This window comes from Electrona antarctica (assembly GCF_951216825.1).
Source record: "Electrona antarctica genome assembly, chromosome: 15".
In the NCBI taxonomy this organism is placed as follows: Eukaryota; Metazoa; Chordata; class Actinopteri; order Myctophiformes; family Myctophidae; genus Electrona; species Electrona antarctica.
The window spans coordinates 5,558,829-5,577,468 of NC_136796.1; the positions used below are offsets into that span (position 1 = coordinate 5,558,829).

Consider the following 18,640-nt stretch of genomic DNA (forward strand, 5'->3'; position numbering starts at 1 on the left):
CGTATGTCTGTTTTTGAGGGGCGCTAATCCATCCTGTATATACAGTTTTTTTGACAGGGGAATTCAGGTCAAATGTCATCATCATGTCATCATCATTTAGCTAAATGTTGTCCCCACACGTCTCAAGATTTGCCATTGACAAAATTCAGCTAAATGTGAGGTAAATGTAACATCAAAACATTAAACGCCATTGACATTGAAGGGAAAATGTACGTCATATGTAAACGAGCAAATCAGCTAACCAATCACAGGCAACAGGCATTCTGATTGGCCAGTATGAGATGATACATGATGATGTACAGTATGATGATAAGAGCGCCCCTCAGTCACTTCACACGAGTGTGATTTTTTTATACTTCTTCTGTGTGTTTTCGTGAATCAACACCCTGCTTGATCGTCAGCACTTCTACAAGCTCTTTCACAGCGCGTTTGGAGCTCATCGATCATGCTGCTTTTGCTATTTTTGTAATTGAATCATGAAAAGTTTTTGGACGTTAAAACCTATTTTGGGCGGGAACCCCTTTTGGTGTTAGCATTATGTTATGCTTTAGCTATTGGAAAATAGCAGATCTACAAGCTCATAGCGCGCCACCGAGTGGCGCGCTACGAGCTTGCAGGTCTGCTATTTTTGAAAAATCGAAGAACGACTGACATAGAAACATAGCTTTTTCAGAAAACTGTCAGGATGTAGAAGACATTTATATAATCTGATCTCAGGTCAAAAAGGGTTACGAGGTTTCCACCCCTTCAGACGTTGACTGGATTGAATGACAGTACAGTCACAGTGCTTATTTATGGACATGACCTACTTTCTCTCTTTCACCATAAAACATTAGCCAGTGTTCCAGCTTGATTCGCTGCGTTCCGTGGATTTGTTTTGTGACTCACTACACAGTGTTGATTTCGTCGACTAATACTATGACAAAAAAATGTTTGTCGACTACCTTTTTTCACTGACGAAAACTGAATGGAAACTAAATGAAAACTAATATGATGACTAAAACTGAGACTAAGTAAATATATTGACAATTTCGTCAACAAATAAAAACTAGACTAAAATGTTAGCAAGGGACTAGTGGACAAGAGATCCAGCACAAGTCATTTTACACTTGGTTGCATGCTGAAAATAGCATTGGCTATTTTCAGGGTGAGTTTAGTGAATGATAAGGGGACGTTGCAGGACAACAGCAGTTGCTGTGTGGAGTGAGTTTAGTGAATGATAAGGGGACGTTGCAGGACAACAGCAGTAGCTGTGTGGGGTGAGTTTAGTGAATGATAAGGGGACGTTGCAGCGCAACAGCAGTAGCTGTGTGGGGTGAGTTTAGTGAATGATAAGGGGACGTTGCAGGGCAACAGCAGTAGCTGTGTGGGGTGAGTTTAGTGAATGATAAGGGGACGTTGCAGGGCTACAGCAGTAGCTGTGTGGAGTGAGTTTAGTGAATGATAAGGGGACGTTGCAGGACAACAGCAGTAGCTGTGTGGGGTGAGTTTAGTGAATGATAAGGGGACGTTGCAGGGCAACAGCAGTAGCTGTGTGGGGTGAGTTTAGTGAATGATAAGGGGACGTTGCAGCGCAACAGAAGTTGCTGTGTGGGGTGAGTTTAGTGAATGATAAGGGGACGTTGCAGGACAACAGCAGTAGCTGTGTGGGGTGAGTTTAGTGAATGATAAGGGGACGTTGCAGGACAACAGCAGTAGCTGTGTGGGGTGAGTTTAGTGAATGATAAGGGGACGTTGCAGGGCAACAGCAGTAGCTGTGTGGGGTGAGTTTAGTGAATGATAAGGGGACGTTGCAGCGCAACAGCAGTAGCTGTGTGGGGTGAGTTTAGTGAATGATAAGGGGACGTTGCATTTTGGTCGGGAACCCCTTTTGGTGTTAGCATTATGTTATGCTTTAGCTATTGAAAAATAGCAGATCTACAAGCTCATAGCGCGCCACCAAGTGGCGCGCTACAAGCTTGTAGGTCTGCTATTTTTGAAAAATCGAAGAACGACTGACATAGAAACACAGCTTTTTCAGAAAACTGTCAGGAAGACATTTTTTGAATCTGATCTCAGGTCAGAATGGGTTAAATATGAGGTGCTACAGTATAAACAATGTAAACGATATTTACAGGGGTGCCCTAGCTGTGCCAGAGGTTTGAGAACCACTGTGCTAAATGCCTGCAGTACTACATTGTAATTGTAAATGGTGCTCTCTGACGGGGTATAGCACAACAGGCATGCTGCACCAAGTGGTGGAAAGTGACTAAGAAGATACTGCACTTAAGTGCCATTTTTATGTATTTTTTTACTTTACTCGATTATTTCCAATTTTCTGTACTTTTACTTCTACTCCGCTATACATCTCAGAGGCAAATATTGTACATTTATTCCACTACGATTATTTGAAATTGTTAATTACTAGTTACTTTTGAAGATTTAGATTTAGGGGCACCGAGTGCCACGCTACGAGCTTGTAGGTCTGCTATTTTTGAAAAATCGTGGAAATGTTCCTCAAATCTTTGAATATATATTATTACAGAGTGAACATTTTAACTCAAATCTTCTGGGGAGGTCCCTGGAACAACATATTTTCAGATGGGGCGGCGGCGGCATATTAAATATAATTTGTGGGGTCCTTGACATGACATATTGAGCACCACTGATACAGAAACATAAGGTTTTTCAGAAAACTGTCAGGATTCTGAAGACATTTTTTAAATTTCGACGTCGGGCCTAAACGGGTTAATGAGAAAGGCCTAGTATGATTGTGTTGATTGAAATGATAGATTTCCTTATCAATCATTATATCCTGCTGACACGGATTCAGTCAATCGGAGGATTCGGAAATAGCCCGGCGCCTTCTGCGCCGTGACCCTCTCTGAAAGGGTTAATCCATAACAGCTGAACAAAGTGAAAAATGTATGACGTCCCCCGATGATTTCTATCGGACTGTATATAGAGGAGAAAACTGTATGTAGGCCTATAACCTCTTGAATATTTCAAGAGGTGACAACAGGGTTCAATTCGCCTGGGGGGGGAATGGGGGATATGCTATGTCGGATTCAGAAAGAAATCCACACAATATAGACACACACACAGTCACACACACACACACACACACACACACACACACACACACACACGATGTCATGTTGTTTTTTATTCCTCCCGAAGCACGTCGTACACCAACACACGGTTGACACTTTGAACCTCACCGCTTGCCGCTTTCAAATCGTCTCTGTTGAGGTGGAAACCTCCCGATGAAATGTGTACAGTACGTGAACAACATCAGTCGATAATGTTTGTTTTCTTTACGCCATGTCTTCTGGGATGTTGTTCAGGCGTGGGGTCAAGGAACAAGTACCTAAACAGCAAAAAATAAAATAAAATGCATTAGCCGCCTCAGCATCACATACACAAGCACACAGGAAACAAACCTGTCATTTTACCTTATACGGGTATACAGTAGCAACATAGGTTTTTTTCAGAAAACAGTGGTTCTCAAAAATAGCAGATATACAAGCTTACAGCGCACGCCACTTCGTGCTACATTGCCTATTTTAGAATTTCTTTGATAAATATCGAAAATGTTTGAATAGTCTTTTTTTATATATTGTTTTTACTACACAAATCTTCTCTCCTGGGGGTCCCTGGCACAGATCATTTTCAGATAGGGGTCCGCAGCCAAACAGCGCGTCACATGACATATTGTGCCCGTGATTATTGCTGCTTATAGACGCCTTATCAGACGACGTCACACTGATAAGAAACAGCATGCGCGCGCATAAAGGCAGCAGAAGAACACCACCTCTCATAAGATGCAATGGAAAAGTTATAACTGCACTCACGTGTAAAAAATGCCCCATCAAACTTTCAGATGCTGTTTTTCTCCCAGTGTGGAGGAAGAATGGTTAGGATTTTTATTGTGATCTCTCGCCCTTGAAATATGTAATCCTTGGTTTCTGTTGTGTTTGAACAATAATAGCAATTCAAAACAGTTGTCCTCAAAACCACACCTCCATTCGCTGTCATAAGAACGGGAGGTGCGCTCATGAACACGGCAGCAGAGCCTATTTGTGCATGGCTGCACACACACCTGCAGTCCATCAAGTATAATTTATGCTTCGTCCCGCGATGGTGTCGCGCACACAGACCTCTACGCTCACAACAGTCGCATCTGCGATGCGATGTGAGCTTGTATATCAGCTGTTCTCTGTGCGCAATACTGTTGGGCTTTGAAGTATAAATGTCTCCTAGGGTGCACCTCACTAGCCAACTCACAAGAGGAGGTTGAATGGACTGAAACCAGCGCTCCCCAAAACAACAGGTTTGGAGATCTGTTGGGAATAATTGGTCTATAAGCAGTGGAGAGATAAGAATGGCAGCGTCAAATAACAGGCTAACAGCTGGAGACCTGTCTCAGACTAAGACTAAAGGTGGTTGCACACTGGACGCGTTTTTCGGAAAACCGACGGAGAAACGCCGCTAAAAAATCCGACAAACGCGCTCTGTGTGCAGGCCTGCAGGGACCTCTATAGACTTTGGATTTCTACTGAAGGTTGGACATATTTTCTCTCTGACCACACAAACCTCTCTCGTGCAGCACGTGAAGGCCTGGGAGGATCATCCAATCAATGTGTTCTCCTCTGCTCTGGTATTGGAGATCCATGGAAGCGTTCTCCCAGTGTGGGTGTAAAGTACAAACAGCCTTGGCTAAACGGGAGATTAAGACAGGAACCGGTGGGAAAGACCCCCGCAAAGCCCCCTCTTAAGACCGGCGGGTGATTTTGGATTTAGCGGCGGTGAGCGAGGAGATAAAGGCCTTCTCTTCCTTCCTGAGGGGCCTTTTATAATCCGCTGTGTTGTTGTTGTTGTTGTTGTTTTTTTTAAAAGGCCCTCGTCGCTGGTGTGTGAACAGCATCCCCCCCCTGGGACCTGCAGCCATGCTGCTGCATGCTGGGATGGAAACTAACTAAGTACATGCACTTAAGTACAATGTAGAGGTATTTGTACTTTACTTCTACTCCACTACATCTCAGAGGCAAATCTTGTACCTTTTACTTAATGATACTACAAAAAGTACAAAAGTTTCCGAGTACTAGTTACTTGTTAGATTCCTATTACTAAACATGACGATGGTGATGGAGTCTCCCGTCGATCCGACGGATGAGTAGACAAGCAGTTATTTCCTTTTAGCGTGACTCCTCATGTGGGAGCGTATAGCCCTATCCCTGGGCAGATACTGCAGGGAATTATTTTTGTCCAGTGTTGAGGTGACATGTCCACGTTTCCTATGCGGTCTCTCTTGCCTTAGATGGATTCCGCCCGTGCCTGTTCGAAGGTCTCGATGCCTTCATGGGTAACCTGATGCCTCCACCTTTCTCGGTCGGCCAGCTCACTGAGCTTGTAGATTAGTTATTTTCTGTGCACGTGGCCTGGTTGCTTCTTTCAGGCTTGTTTTCATTGAGCTGGTTGCTTATTTCAGGCTTGTTTTCATAGAGCTGGTTGCTTATTTCAGGCTTGTTTTCATAGAGTTGGTTGCTTATTTCAGGCTTGTTTTCATAGAGTTGGTTGCTTATTTCAGGCTTGTTTTCATAGAGCTGGTTGCTTATTTCAGGCTTGTTTTCATAGAGCTGGTTGCTTATTTCAAGCTTGTTTTCATAGAGCTGGTTGCTTATTTCAGGCTTGTTTTCATAGAGCTGGTTGCTTATTTCAAGCTTGTTTTCATAGAGCTGGTTGCTTATTTCAGGCTTGTTTTCATTGAGCTGGCTGCTTATTTCAAGCTTGTTTTCATAGAGCTGGTTGCTTATTTCAAGCTTGTTTTCATAGAGCTGGTTGCTTATTGCAGGCTTGTTTTCATAGAGCTGGTTGCTTATTTCAGGCTTGTTTTCATTGAGCTGGTTGCTTATTTCAAGCTTGTTTTCATAGAGCTGGTTGCTTATTTCCCTCACGTTGTTTTCAGGACATGTTTTACTGTCGCACCATCACCTCCTCCTCAGTCGGAGTGTTAATATCCTGCGTCTGAGCCGTGGTGAATCCCACGCTCTGCTTTTAATCTCCTCTAAGTGTGTAATTAACCTTCCCTTGATTCATATCGCTCATTAGCCATGAACACAGATTAGATCCAAAGGGGAGCAGAGAGTGACTCTTGTATCTCCGCTAGCTATAACTGCTATAGCATGGCTAACCGGCTAAACGGCGCTATCACTCTAGCTATAACTGCTATAGCATGGCTAACCGGCTAAACGGTGCTATCACTCTAGCTATAACTGCTATAGCATGGCTAACCGGCTAAACGGTGCTATCACTCTAGCTATAACCGCTATAGCATGGCTAACCGGCTAAACGGCGCTATCACTCTTAATGCGTGCTCTGCCGGGCTTGGGGCTATAGTCGAATCCGCCAAGCGGCACCGCCGATGTGACTGATATGCCCAATTGGCCCATACAGTATATGGAGAACTGTGTGGCTGTCGGTCCTTGTCGCGTGCTGTGATTGGCCAGTGCACTTGTATAAGGACGTGCTAATAGCCACTTGGAGTGGCAGTCGGGGGCAAACGGTCTCGCCAGAACAAGATTGACTATTCTCTGCCTATCGGGTCGCAACTGGAACGGCCCTAGTGAACTTGAGCCACGTGAGGTCGTGAGCCACCACGAGCGAGCTGAAGTGAGCGAGTTGCCGTGTGGAACGTTGCCGTGCCTTCGTCGCGGTCTAGTCCATAGAGTTATATATAAGGTCTAGTGCGCAGTTGTTGTAGGCTAGAGGAACTTCCGCGTTGGCTACACAAGTGGGGTGTATGTCAGTCCTTGTCTTTCTTTCCCATATACAGTATGTGAATTGACCTATAGCTAAGCCCCTCCCCAAACTGCAATGGTCCAATCACAGCATAACATGGGTTAGACCCGAGTGGAATAGTATAAGAGAGTGGCGACACTAGCGTTGACTCCCATTGTAACGATGGAATGTGGAAGTGCTCATTCTATCTCAATGGGATATAGTTCCATGCTTCCAGCCATAGGAGCAATGTTTGGAACTATAGCCCATAGAGCGTCGCAGTCACGCCCCCTACCAGGGCCCAGGAAATGATTCTCTGTTCATTTTCCTCATAGACTTTTCAGAAAGTATTTATTTAAAGACGGTTACGCCGCGGACAAAGCCAACTCTTGTCGTGACAAATCATGACAATAAACAGTATGTTTTGGGCCAAACAAAGAATTAGAAAGTAGAAAAAACGGCAGGTTACAACACTTTTTTTGTTGTTTTTCTTCTTTGTAATTGTTTGTTTGGTCCAAAATATTATGTTTATTGTCATGATTTGTCACGACTGGAGTTGGCTTTGTCCGTGGCGTAACCGTCAATAAATAAGTAAATAAATACTTTTTGAAATGTCTATGGGAAAAATGCATTGGGATTCATTTCCTGGGCCTGGCGTCGTCATGACGGGGCGGGACTGCGACGCTCTATAGGCACCCGCTTTGTCTCAATGGGGTAGTTCCTATGTTTGGAACTATAGCCCAACTAAGCCCATAGGCACCCGCTTTGCGGAGAGATCAAAGCGTGTCGCTCCTCTCCTACTCTACACTCTGGGTTAGACAAACCTCTCCACCAATAGTTTTTCTATTATGATAAAACATTGTTTTAAAATAGAAAATGTCACGCACATATTTTTCCAGTGCATATGGCAGGCCTTGTTGACGGATTTGAAAGAGATTTTGAAGGTCTGGTTCCAAAAATGAACCAGTATTTAATGTGTAAAATCCATGGTATTTACATTGGAATGAATGAGCCTGGCTGGAAAGTGCCCAAGTGGGAGTGTCTAAGTGGGAGAGGGCAGGGCTTAGCTAAAGGTGAAGTTAAAGCTGCTATAAGCAATATAGTGAGTAAATAATTTTTTTTTTGGTATTCAGACAGCCAGCAATGGGTAAAACGCTCCCAAAATAAATTCTGTCTCTGTGACACATCTAAGGGCCGCAATCTGCATTCAAAGATTTTCCTAGAAGCTTTGTCATTGGTCGATTTGCCTGTCTACTACCTGATTGGTTAATCATTGCGACCGGGTTTTTTTTCGACCTATGACCAAAGCTTCTAGGAACTTCTTCGAATGCAGATTGTGGCCCCTATAGATGTGTCACAGAGACTAAATTGTTTTTGGGAGCGTTTTACTCATTGCTGGCTGAAAAAAAATGGTAATTAAAATTTTGACATATTATTGCTTCTAGCTACTTTAAGTGGTTTAGTACTCATGTAAATGTAGGCTATACTACTTACTGGTACGTATATAGTACTTACTTATCGTTACTGCGTTAATTGCTGTGTCTGATAATCCCATGTAGGGATGGGTCAACAGATTGTCCGGACACGAAAGTAAAATATTCATTCATTCATACTGTCCGCCACTGAACACAACCAACGTGCTTCTAGAAACAAAGGCCGTGTGGCGCTCGCTCACCGCTCACACACGCAGTATAGTATTGCACATGCACGGTGTAGAAATGTGTCAGCGAGACAATGGCGGTGAACAACAGTGGGAGGAGAGGGAGGGGTATAATAAGTGTGGGGCTTGGATCCGTGCCCGTGCCGCGGCGCCGCCAGTCTATTCCTGTATAGCGGAGCCGCCTGCCTGTCACGGTGGGCGCACACCTGCAAGTCATGATCTGAATGCAGAAATTAATTACAGCTCATTTTTGCCTCTGGAGGAAAACGAGTGCCTTGTATTGTGGATGATGTGAATGTGTGTGAGCGAGCGAGCACAAGGGGGTGAGAGAGAGACATATGATTAGTATGGAAATGAAAGGTGTGCGGGGTGGGAGGGTGGGAACGGGCCCAGCGGTTACTCTCTAGAGGTGGTCGTTGGCGTGCGTGATGTGCACTGGTATTGTTTACTTGAATTTTAGGGGCCCAATGTCCCCACAACTAAGTATAGTAGAAAATGAGAAATATAGATTTTCCCCGGTACAAGGGGAACATGAGAAAACAAATAAAAAACAACTTTATTAGGGAAAAACTATAAGACTAAGGAATAACATAAATTGAAACAGTGGAATGAGATAGCTGGGGAAAGCAATATTCTGGAGGTGGGTTTGAACTTAGACTGCGCAAAAAACATGGAATACGGATGTGTATATTACAGGAAACTCCTGTTAAACTTTCCAACAAACTCCGGTAAACTCCCGAATTGTACCATCACACCTGTATATTGCCGTATATTACTGTATATCCCCACTAAAATTGAGGTTTACGGGCAAATCTAGTGCCCATGATTGCCCGATAACTCCTCTTTTCACGCAGTGTTTAGGGTGGTGGCATGTCTCTGGGTTTTGGGAAGTGCATAGTTTTGAGTTTGACAGGTCCGCCTGCTGTGGACAGTGAAACCCTGACCATTAAACACGGGCCAGACGCTAATTGGAATGGAAGCCAGCAACATGACCATGCAAAGACGTGTAGCTGCTCCAAATGATATTCCCATTCGTCTTTGCGTCTGCCGGTGTGAATGCAGCATCGAGTGTGAGGGGTTGGGGAAAGGAGGGAAAGTACCATATAGTGTTATTAAGGAGAACTCCTCCTAACGCTATGGACCAGAGCTAAACTAACGTTATAGTAAGGGCATTTTATCAGGTATTTGACCAATCTGGGAACTAAATCGTTACCAAGAAATTTCTTCACCAATGTGTTTCTAAAGGTGTCTAATAACATGTACTAAAAGTTTGAAATTCAACTCCCGTGGGAAAATTGAGTTATTAGCATAATATGTGACCATACCCATAACATCCTATATAAGGCAAAAAGGTCAAAATTTCATCATTCTTTAAGTAGCATGTGACATATGAAACTAGGGTGATTTCATGATTCTGAATCCATTCCAAGCATTAGTTTTGCACAAAAAACACTCCTTGGGCTAAATTAGGCCATATCCAGTTGACCAAATGTGCTGACCTCATCACGTTTGTGTGACCGTTTTCCTCCCAAGGAGTGTTTTTTGTGCAAAACTAATGCTTGGAATGGATTCAGAATCATGCAAACACCCTAGTTTCATATGTCACATGTTACTTAAAGAATGATGAAATTTGGACTTTTTTGCCTTATATAGGATGTTATGGGTATGGTCACATATTATGCTAATAACTCAATTTTCCCACGGGAGTTGAATTTCAAACTTTTAGTACATGTTATTAGACACCTTTAGAAACACATTGGTGAAGAAATTTCTTGGTAACGATTTAGTTCCCAGATTTTCATAGATTTCTCTTACTATTAGCTCCTATGCTAGCTAGTAGCTACTAGCTGCCCTCGTCAGACAACAACACCACCACCCAAATCGGGTGGAAGCCGCTGATATACCTTTGCTTATCCCCGTGGATGGGAAATAAGATTTAAACGGCCCTCTGCGATGGAAGCGTGGATTAAAAAACAGATGTGTGCAAATAATTAATGATGCAATAAAGTTGTGTCGGATCTGCCTGTGCAGCATCCCGTCTGACGAGTGGCTTATGCTCGTGTTGTCGCTGCTGACGCATAGTTAAGAGCGTCATAATAAGCGCATGCCCGTCCTGCGCTGGAAGTAGCAGATCTACAAGTTCTCTACCTGTCGCAATGCACAGCGCTTTGGTCTTGTACATCTGTGTTTTTTCCCACAGCTATAGTTGAATCGACCGATTCATAACTTTAAGATCGAACCGATGTCCGATTCTGACGCTATTTTGACCGATCCATGTGCAACGATGTAGCGCATCATGATAAAATTTGTTTTTTCTTTTAGTTGTTTTTTTGTGATTTTATGTGAACCTCTAAAGAGGTTTGCCTATAGCAGCGGACGGTGTGCTGTGCTCTCCCTCTCTCTCTCTCTCTCTCTCTCTCTCTCTCTCCTGTTTGTGAGAACATCACGTGCCGATTTAAATCTGCTTAGGGTTGCAGTGAGTGTGAATAATCGGTGTTTCTAAAAGGCTATTAGTGTTTGAAGTTCAGCACATTTTTATTCTTAGTTTGGGGATGGGTGTGAGGAGGGGGGGGGGGCTGTGAGCTCAAGCTCAGAGTGTGCACACCTGAACATCACTGGTGGAAAGTAACTAAGTGCTCTACTTAGAGGGATATTTCACTTAAAATAAAAAACTTTTGGTCATTGTTATCGTCTACTCAGGCTTATGTGAACACGCCAGACAGTTTAAGTTACTTGATTCAGTATTTAGATATTTGATATTCATTTTAGCTGCCCCGCCCCCATCCTATACAAACCCATTATATCTTCAAACTCCATTTTAACCATGATAGAATCATCGAAACACATTTTAGACCGTCTAGACTTGACTAGACATAAGTTGCACTGTTCTTGGTGCGTTCTCTTTCAAGCATGCATGGTACACACAAAGTCTATTCACCAGAAATAGCAGATCTATGAGCTTTTTTAGATTGGCTATTTTTGGCGAATGTTCAGGATCAGGAAGGAGTACATCAGAGGGACAGCGCATGTCAGATGTTTTGGAGATAAAGCCAGAGAGGCCAGACTGAGATGGTTTAGATCAGATTCTAAAAATGTCTTCTACATCCTGACAGTTTTCTGAAAAAGCTATGTTTCTATGTCAGTGGTTCTTCAATTTTTCAAAAAATAGCAGACCTACAAGCTTGTAGCGCGCCACTCGGTGGCGCGCTATGAGCTTGTAGATCTGCTATTTTTCAATAGCTAAAGCATAACATAATGCTAACACCAAAAGGGGTTCCCGCCCAAAATGGGTTAAACACGTAGAGGGATAGTGAGTATATCGGTATAGAAGGATGTTGAGGATGGAACTGCCAGGCAGGAGGCCTCCTAGAGGAAGACCAAAGAGAAGACGTATGGGATGTAGTGAAAGAGGACATGAAGTTAATGTAGAAGGGAGTTCCAGCCGCGCCTCTAGCCTATAGCAGGCCAGTCTGGTGCATCTCAGGAGCAGGACATATATATGCGAACAAGAAGGCACTGGAGCAGCTCAGACGATTTAGGCCCTTATTTTATTTGTAACAGGGTGCAGGTAAAAAGCGACAACGCTTCGATGTGTCAATTACATCTTCGTCAGGTCATCAAGCATGTCCTGACGAAGATGTAATTGACACATCGAAACGTTACCTGCACCCTGTTAAATAAGGGTCTAAATCGTCTGAGCTGCTCCAGTGCCTTCTTGTTCGCAGGACATGAAGTTAGTTGGGGTGCAGGGGTGAAAAAAAATAAAAAAAATAAAGTTTGAGAGCCACTTGGCCTATACTCCAGACACCATGGAAGTGGTTCAAATGGGAATATTCAAAAAGGATGTCTTGTCTGTGTACTTTTTTTCCTTTCCTTTCCCATTGTATAAGCTGCAAGGCTTCTCTGTCAAGCAGGTGAATAGTTCAAACAGACTGGCATAATGTAGGAGGACAAAGCACCTCAAAAGCAAACCATGCAATCAAACTGTCTTTATGTTTGATTGCGGCACAGAAAATCAAAGCCGGCCTTTTGTCTGTGGTGAAGAAAAAGGTCAGAAAGGAAAGAACGAAACAAAAAGGAACAATGGGCAACTTGGCTAATGGCACTAGTTGGTGATCCTGTCTGTGTTGAAAGAATGGGTTGTAGAGTTCAGCCCAATTTGTCTCATTTTTCATGTGGCAAAGTCTGCACAACCAAATGACTTGTCTTTTAGTTCTACTGGATCTCTTCTCCGACCTAGCTAGTCCCTCCCTAACAGTTTTTGTTGTTTGTTGACAAAATTGTCCAATATAATAATATGTAGTCATAGTTTTAGTCATCCATAGCTTAGTTTTTTTATTTAGTTTCCGCCTGAGAAAAAAGGTATCTAGTCGACGGAATTACCACTGTGTGTGTGTGTGTGTGTGTGTGTGTGTGTGTGTGTGTGTGTGTGTGTGTGTGTGTGTGTGTGTGTGTGTGTGTGTGTGTGTGTGTGTGTGTGTGTGTGTGTGTGTGTGTGTGTGTGTGCGCGCAAGCGCGCGTGTGCGTGCGTGACAGTGTGCGGGTCCTCTTCTATGTTTTGCAAAGATACCCTTTTGAAATAATAATAATTAAAAACCAAACAATGTGTCTGCGACCCATTTGTTTGGGAACCAGTGGTCTATATTAGACTCCCTCTTTTCTCACGTCTTGTCGTTGTGTGATTTTTCAGCTGTCCTTCGCGGCGACCACCCCGGTTCTGGGCGACAAGAAGAAGTACCCCAACTTCTTCCGGACGGTCCCGTCGGACAACGCCGTCAACCCCGCCGTGGTCAAGTTCCTCACCTACTACAACTGGAGCCGCGTCGGGACGCTCACGCAGGACGTCCAGAGGTTCTCTGAGGTCAGTGCACTTCCTGTCCTGTCTGTGCTTTCGTTGAGTGGTGCAACCACTCCTATAGACAGCTATGTGTGTCCCTGGGTCTGTCCCTGGGTATGTCTGTCCCTGGGTCTGTCCCTGGTTCCCTGGGTCTGTCTGTCCCTGGGTCTGTCCCTGGGTCCCTGGGTCTGTCTGTCCCTGGGTCTGTCCCTGGGTCCCTGGGTCTGTCTGTCCCTGGGTCTGTCTGTCCAAGCACGACAATAGCGTTTGTTCACCACCAAGTGTCACTGTTGCACAGCCTAACACACAGCCACAGACACACACAGGCCAGGGAGGAGGGCTTGTGCAGTACAGTACAGTACAGTACAGTACAGTACAGTACAGTACAGTACAGTACAGTACAGTACAGTACAGTACAGTACAGTACAGTACAGTACAGTACAGTACAGTACAGCACCACTCACTTCAGACAGGTCTGTTTTTTAACTAGTCTCGCGTTGCCAGACTGTTGCCTCTCGCAATTTTCAAAAAACTACATTGTGAGCTTGTCGATCTGCTATTTTAAGTAAAAACTAAAATAATAATAATAATCTGAGTTCTTCCACCACTGCATTTCATTAGCACGTCCTCCTTCTTTCTCATAAGGAGTATATATAATGTGGGCAGCGCAGCACAGAAACCCCTCCTTTTGTATTACTTCTTACTGGCAGTTTAGCTGGCAGCTGTGTAGTTTAGCTGTGTAGTTTAGCTGGCAGCTGTGCAGCTCTACATTGTTAAAGCACAACTATTTGGTATTCATAATGGTCTCACTTCCCACGAGCAACCAGGACGTTAATGCCAGGCAGCGATTATGTTTGAAACATCAGTTTAGTAGTTTTAGCATATAATACTATCCTCCTCGCTGTCGGCCCGGGAAGAAAACCTCCTATGTCCAAAAACTAAAAAACTGTTTCAGGAAATGGAGAAAACGGAACCTTCCTTTCTTTCTTTCTTTCTTTCTTTCTTTCTTTCTTTCTTTCTTTCTGTAACGATTCAAGTCGGGAACAATACAAGTTGAGAATGCATGCCTCACACACACCACACAGTTATGCGATATGCTTTCCGTCAGAGTACACATTGTACCCGCCTGTCTGTCTGTGTCAGAGTACACATTGTACCCGCCTGTCTGTCTGTGTTAGAGTACACATTGTACCCGCCTGTCTGTCTGTGTTAGAGTACACATTGTACCCGCCTGTCTGTCTGTGTTAGAGTACACATTGTACCCGCCTGTCTGTCTGTGTTAGAGTACACATTGTACCCGCCTGTCTGTCTGTGTCAGAGTACACATTGTACCCGCCTGTCTGTCTGTGTCAGAGTACACATTGTACCCGCCTGTCTGTCTGTGTCAGAGTACACATTGTACCCGCCTGTCTGTCTGTGTTAGAGTACACATTGTACCCGCCTGTCTGTCTGTGTCAGAGTACACATTGTACCCGCCTGTCTGTCTGTGTCAGAGTACACATTGTACCCACCTGTCTGTCTGTGTCAGAGTACACATTGTACCCCCCTGTCTGTCTGTGTCAGAGTACACATTGTACCCGCCTGTCTGTCTGTGTCAGAGTACACATTGTACCCCCCTGTCTGTCTGTGTTAGAGTACACATTGTACCCGCCTGTCTGTCTGTGTTAGAGTACACATTGTACCCGCCTGTCTGTCTGTGTCAGAGTACACATTGTACCCGCCTGTCTGTCTGTGTCAGAGTACACATTGTACCCGCCTGTCTGTCTGTGTCAGAGTACACATTGTACCCCCTTGTCTGTCTGTGTCAGAGTACACATTGTACCCCCCTGTCTGTCTGTGTTAGAGTACACATTGTACCCGCCTGTCTGTCTGTGTTAGAGTACACATTGTACCCGCCTGTCTGTCTGTCTGTGTGCCTTTTGTGCCCATCATTTATTATGGAGATCTGTCTGAATTTGCGAAATGTGGCATTCGGCAAAATGAGTATTTTTATACTTTTTGGTATTTTAAAGTATAGATTGGATATTGATGCCATGCAGATCATGCCACTATACTGTTGTACTTTTACTCAAGGACATTTAGACCTGAGACCAGATTCTACAAAATGTCTTCTAAATCCTAAAAGTTTTCTGAAAAACCTATGTTTCTATGTCAGTGGTGCTTAGGGCATTAAGCAACTAGTCGACTAGTAAATCCACTAGTCAACCTTGTTGGTACTAGTTTTCCCGATTCTGTAGGCCTCAAGATCAGGTAGATTATAGTTATAATCACCAATGTACACAGTTTTTAAATGTACAAATACAAAATATATTTTTTTTGTTTTGTTTTTACATAATATGTAGTTAAACTAGTCGACTAGTAAACTAGGCAACTAGTCAACTAGTTAAAATGACTAGAAGTGAATGCCCCACTGGTGCTCAACCTTTTTTACGTCAAGGACCCCCAGAATTATATGACCCTCATCTGAAAATATGTTGTTCCAGGGATCCCCCCAGAAGCAAAGATGTGAGTTAATAAACGTTTACATTTTCAAGATTAAAACAAACAAGTATACTCTTTACTTTGAGTACTAAAAACATGCAAGTACTTCTTCCATCTCCTCTGTGTTTGGAACATGGAGATGAATAATCCCCCTCCAGCAGCAAGCAGAGAACAAAGAGTCTGATTTGTTATTAAACTGCAAGACAAAGCCTAGAGAGACTCTCCAGCGACCGTACTGGAGAGGCTTTCTGAGTTCACACACTTCTGTTTGATCCGTCATACCCCCAAGATGCATTGCTCCTGTTGGTCAGAACACACAAGCCCCCAGTGAGGCTCTACAACGTTGTAGCGTTCGGCCCTACTGGTCAGAGGTGGGACTTCAAGGCGGACCCGTGGATTCATGACGAGGAAACCCCCGTGCAGCTGGGTAGTTTAACCGCTTTTGGTGTTAGCATTATGTTATGCTTTAGCTATTGAAAAATAGCAGATCTACAAGCTCGAGCTTGTAGGTCTGCTATTTTTGAAAAATCGAAGAACCACTGACATAGAAACATAGCTTTTTCAGAAAACTGATGTAGAAGACATTTTTAGAATCTGATCTCAGGTCAGAATGGGTTAACATAGAGCGCGCCCGTTTGCACCAAAATGTGGTGCTCAAATCGAAGAAAAAGTAAGGAAGTAGAGCGTTCTTCCAGGTGCTTCAAAACGCCACTGACTTTCCACTGACTAACTTTCGCCACTCAGCCCCGCCACTTCCGGGGAGGCGGGGCTGTCGCTCCGGTTCGGCCTCTATCCTTTTATTACTCTATGATCAGAATTTGGTCAGAATTGTATTGAAAGGATAGCCCCTTGAGATGCAGCATCTCATTCTAGAGGGGGTCCCATAATGTTCACTGGTAGCAGTGTTTTGGTTAAAACAATTTTTTAAAATGGTAAATGGTGCATTTATATAGCGCCTTCATCCAAGGTGCTTTACATAGATTGTGTGTTACATTCACACATTCACACACCAATGGCGGAGGAAACCATGCCAAGGCACCAACCTGCACATCGGGAGACATTTTGGGGTTCAGCGTCTTGCTCAAGGACACTTCGACACTAACTGGGAGGAGGGGAGCCCGGAATCGAACTGGGAACTGTTCTACCAGCCACTCTACCCCTGAGCCACTGCCACCTTTTTGTTAAAAGGTTAAGTTACATAAGTTACGTTGTTTGTGGCGGAAACAGTGCTCTCTGACTTTAACAATACAATGTTACCCGGCCACCCTTGTTTGGTTCAGTACTGCCGCCCGCCCCCTCCCCCGTGAACTTATACAACTATATTCTTCACATGTTTTCACCCGTCAAACGTGGGTACCCGTTGGATATACCCGTAGTCCGACCGCTCTTTAGTCCGACCCCAAACCCTGTAGCCGTTACCATAACCGCTTGCTTCCATGGTGTGATGTCATCGGAATCCAAAAACTGTGTGAACATGCGCACGCACGTAATCTTTGGTGGCTTTAGAGGCTCAGATTGAGGTGATATGAGGTGAGGGACGATGTTAGGATCTAATATGCTAACCTCCCGGTTAGCATATTAGTGTTTATATCGCTGGATTACGGGCCCGACTCGACTCGCAAATGGGATCCTCTTCGTGGCCTTTTTCGTGCATTCAGTTGGCAGTTTGGCACGTTGCTCCAGAGAGCTGACTCCAATGGAGGCATGGAAATTGATAATGAGCATTATGAGGACCAATTACAGTATATATGGAGGTGGGTATAACTCCTTCTTCCACCACTGGCCTTTGTCCTCCAGATAGAAGGCCACAGAGAATGTCAGAGTGCTGTTTCAGATACAGTTGAGTCTGCATTGCGTTGCCACTGATGTTCTAGAAAGAGAACCTCGGGATCGTTGCTGACTCAGTGCACATGGATTTTTTGCTCTCTCTCTGGCACCCCAAAGGCTCATCGCTTTCAAAAGTCAGTGAGATTGCAATTCCACACCAATTGCGGCATTTATTCTTTCTTTGTTTTTATTTCTTTTTGACTGTAGCAGCAGCAGGACTCTTATGGTCTTCTGCATCCATCCACAGCCGGCCCCTATAGCTCTGTCCTCACGGCAGGCATAGCAGGCTCGGCTCCACCATGACATGCTGACTGAGGGGAGGCATGCAGTTGAGAATTTGGCGAGGGAGTACACATCATTTTCATAATAGTAAAACGATAATTTACATGTGTACGACTTAAACTGAGGGGGCAGACTTTGCAACTGTGGCACCCCGTGAGTAAGTAATGTGTGTCGTGTGTGCGTTGTGTGTGTGTGTGTGTGTGTGTGCGCGCGTGCGCACGTGCGTCTTTTTTAAATGACTTGATCATACTACAGCATCACATAAAGGCATTAAAACAAGTAGCAGATCCACAAGCTTGAAACGTGGCACAAAAAGTATGTTTTGCACATTGTGAGGTGTCCACACCCGGCGGAGACCCTAACCCACTTTACTATGGTGAAGGAAATGCAAATGCCCCCTTGTGGCTCGTCCAAATATCAGCTTTTAACATCGGTCCGGTGCATATAGTAATACAAGTATTTTGGGGGGGGAAATGGAAGGCGGGGCTTTTCAGAGTAAAATCTGCCTCATCTGCTGTCACCCTAGCGCCATTATTTTGAAGAATTCCCCTGCAAATCTAAGTGTTAACACAATGCATGAGAGTTGGCACTAAGTTCATGAGAAATAATGTTAGAGAGCTGTTTGCATTATACTGTAATCATGCATAATGCTGCCTCTGTTCTCTCTCTCTCTCTCTCTCTCTCTCTCTCTCTCTCTCTCTCTCTCTCCCTCTCCCTCTCCCTCTCCCTCTCTCTCTCTCTCTCTCTCTCTCTCTCTCTGAGCAGCACAGAGCAGTTTCCCAGGGAGACATTGC

General features: G+C 44.2%; 1 protein-coding gene across 1 annotated transcript in view; it reads left to right on the forward strand.

Annotated features, from left to right (window-relative positions):
* gabbr2 (gamma-aminobutyric acid (GABA) B receptor, 2) overlaps positions 1 to 18,640 on the forward strand; it is a gene marked incomplete at both ends in the record, with an annotated part of 420,874 nt that overhangs the window by 237,183 nt on the left and 165,051 nt on the right. Inside the window, 1 exon segment of the mRNA XM_079522984.1 lies at positions 13,110 to 13,280. Coding sequence (XP_079379110.1) covers positions 13,110 to 13,280 — 171 coding nt within the window.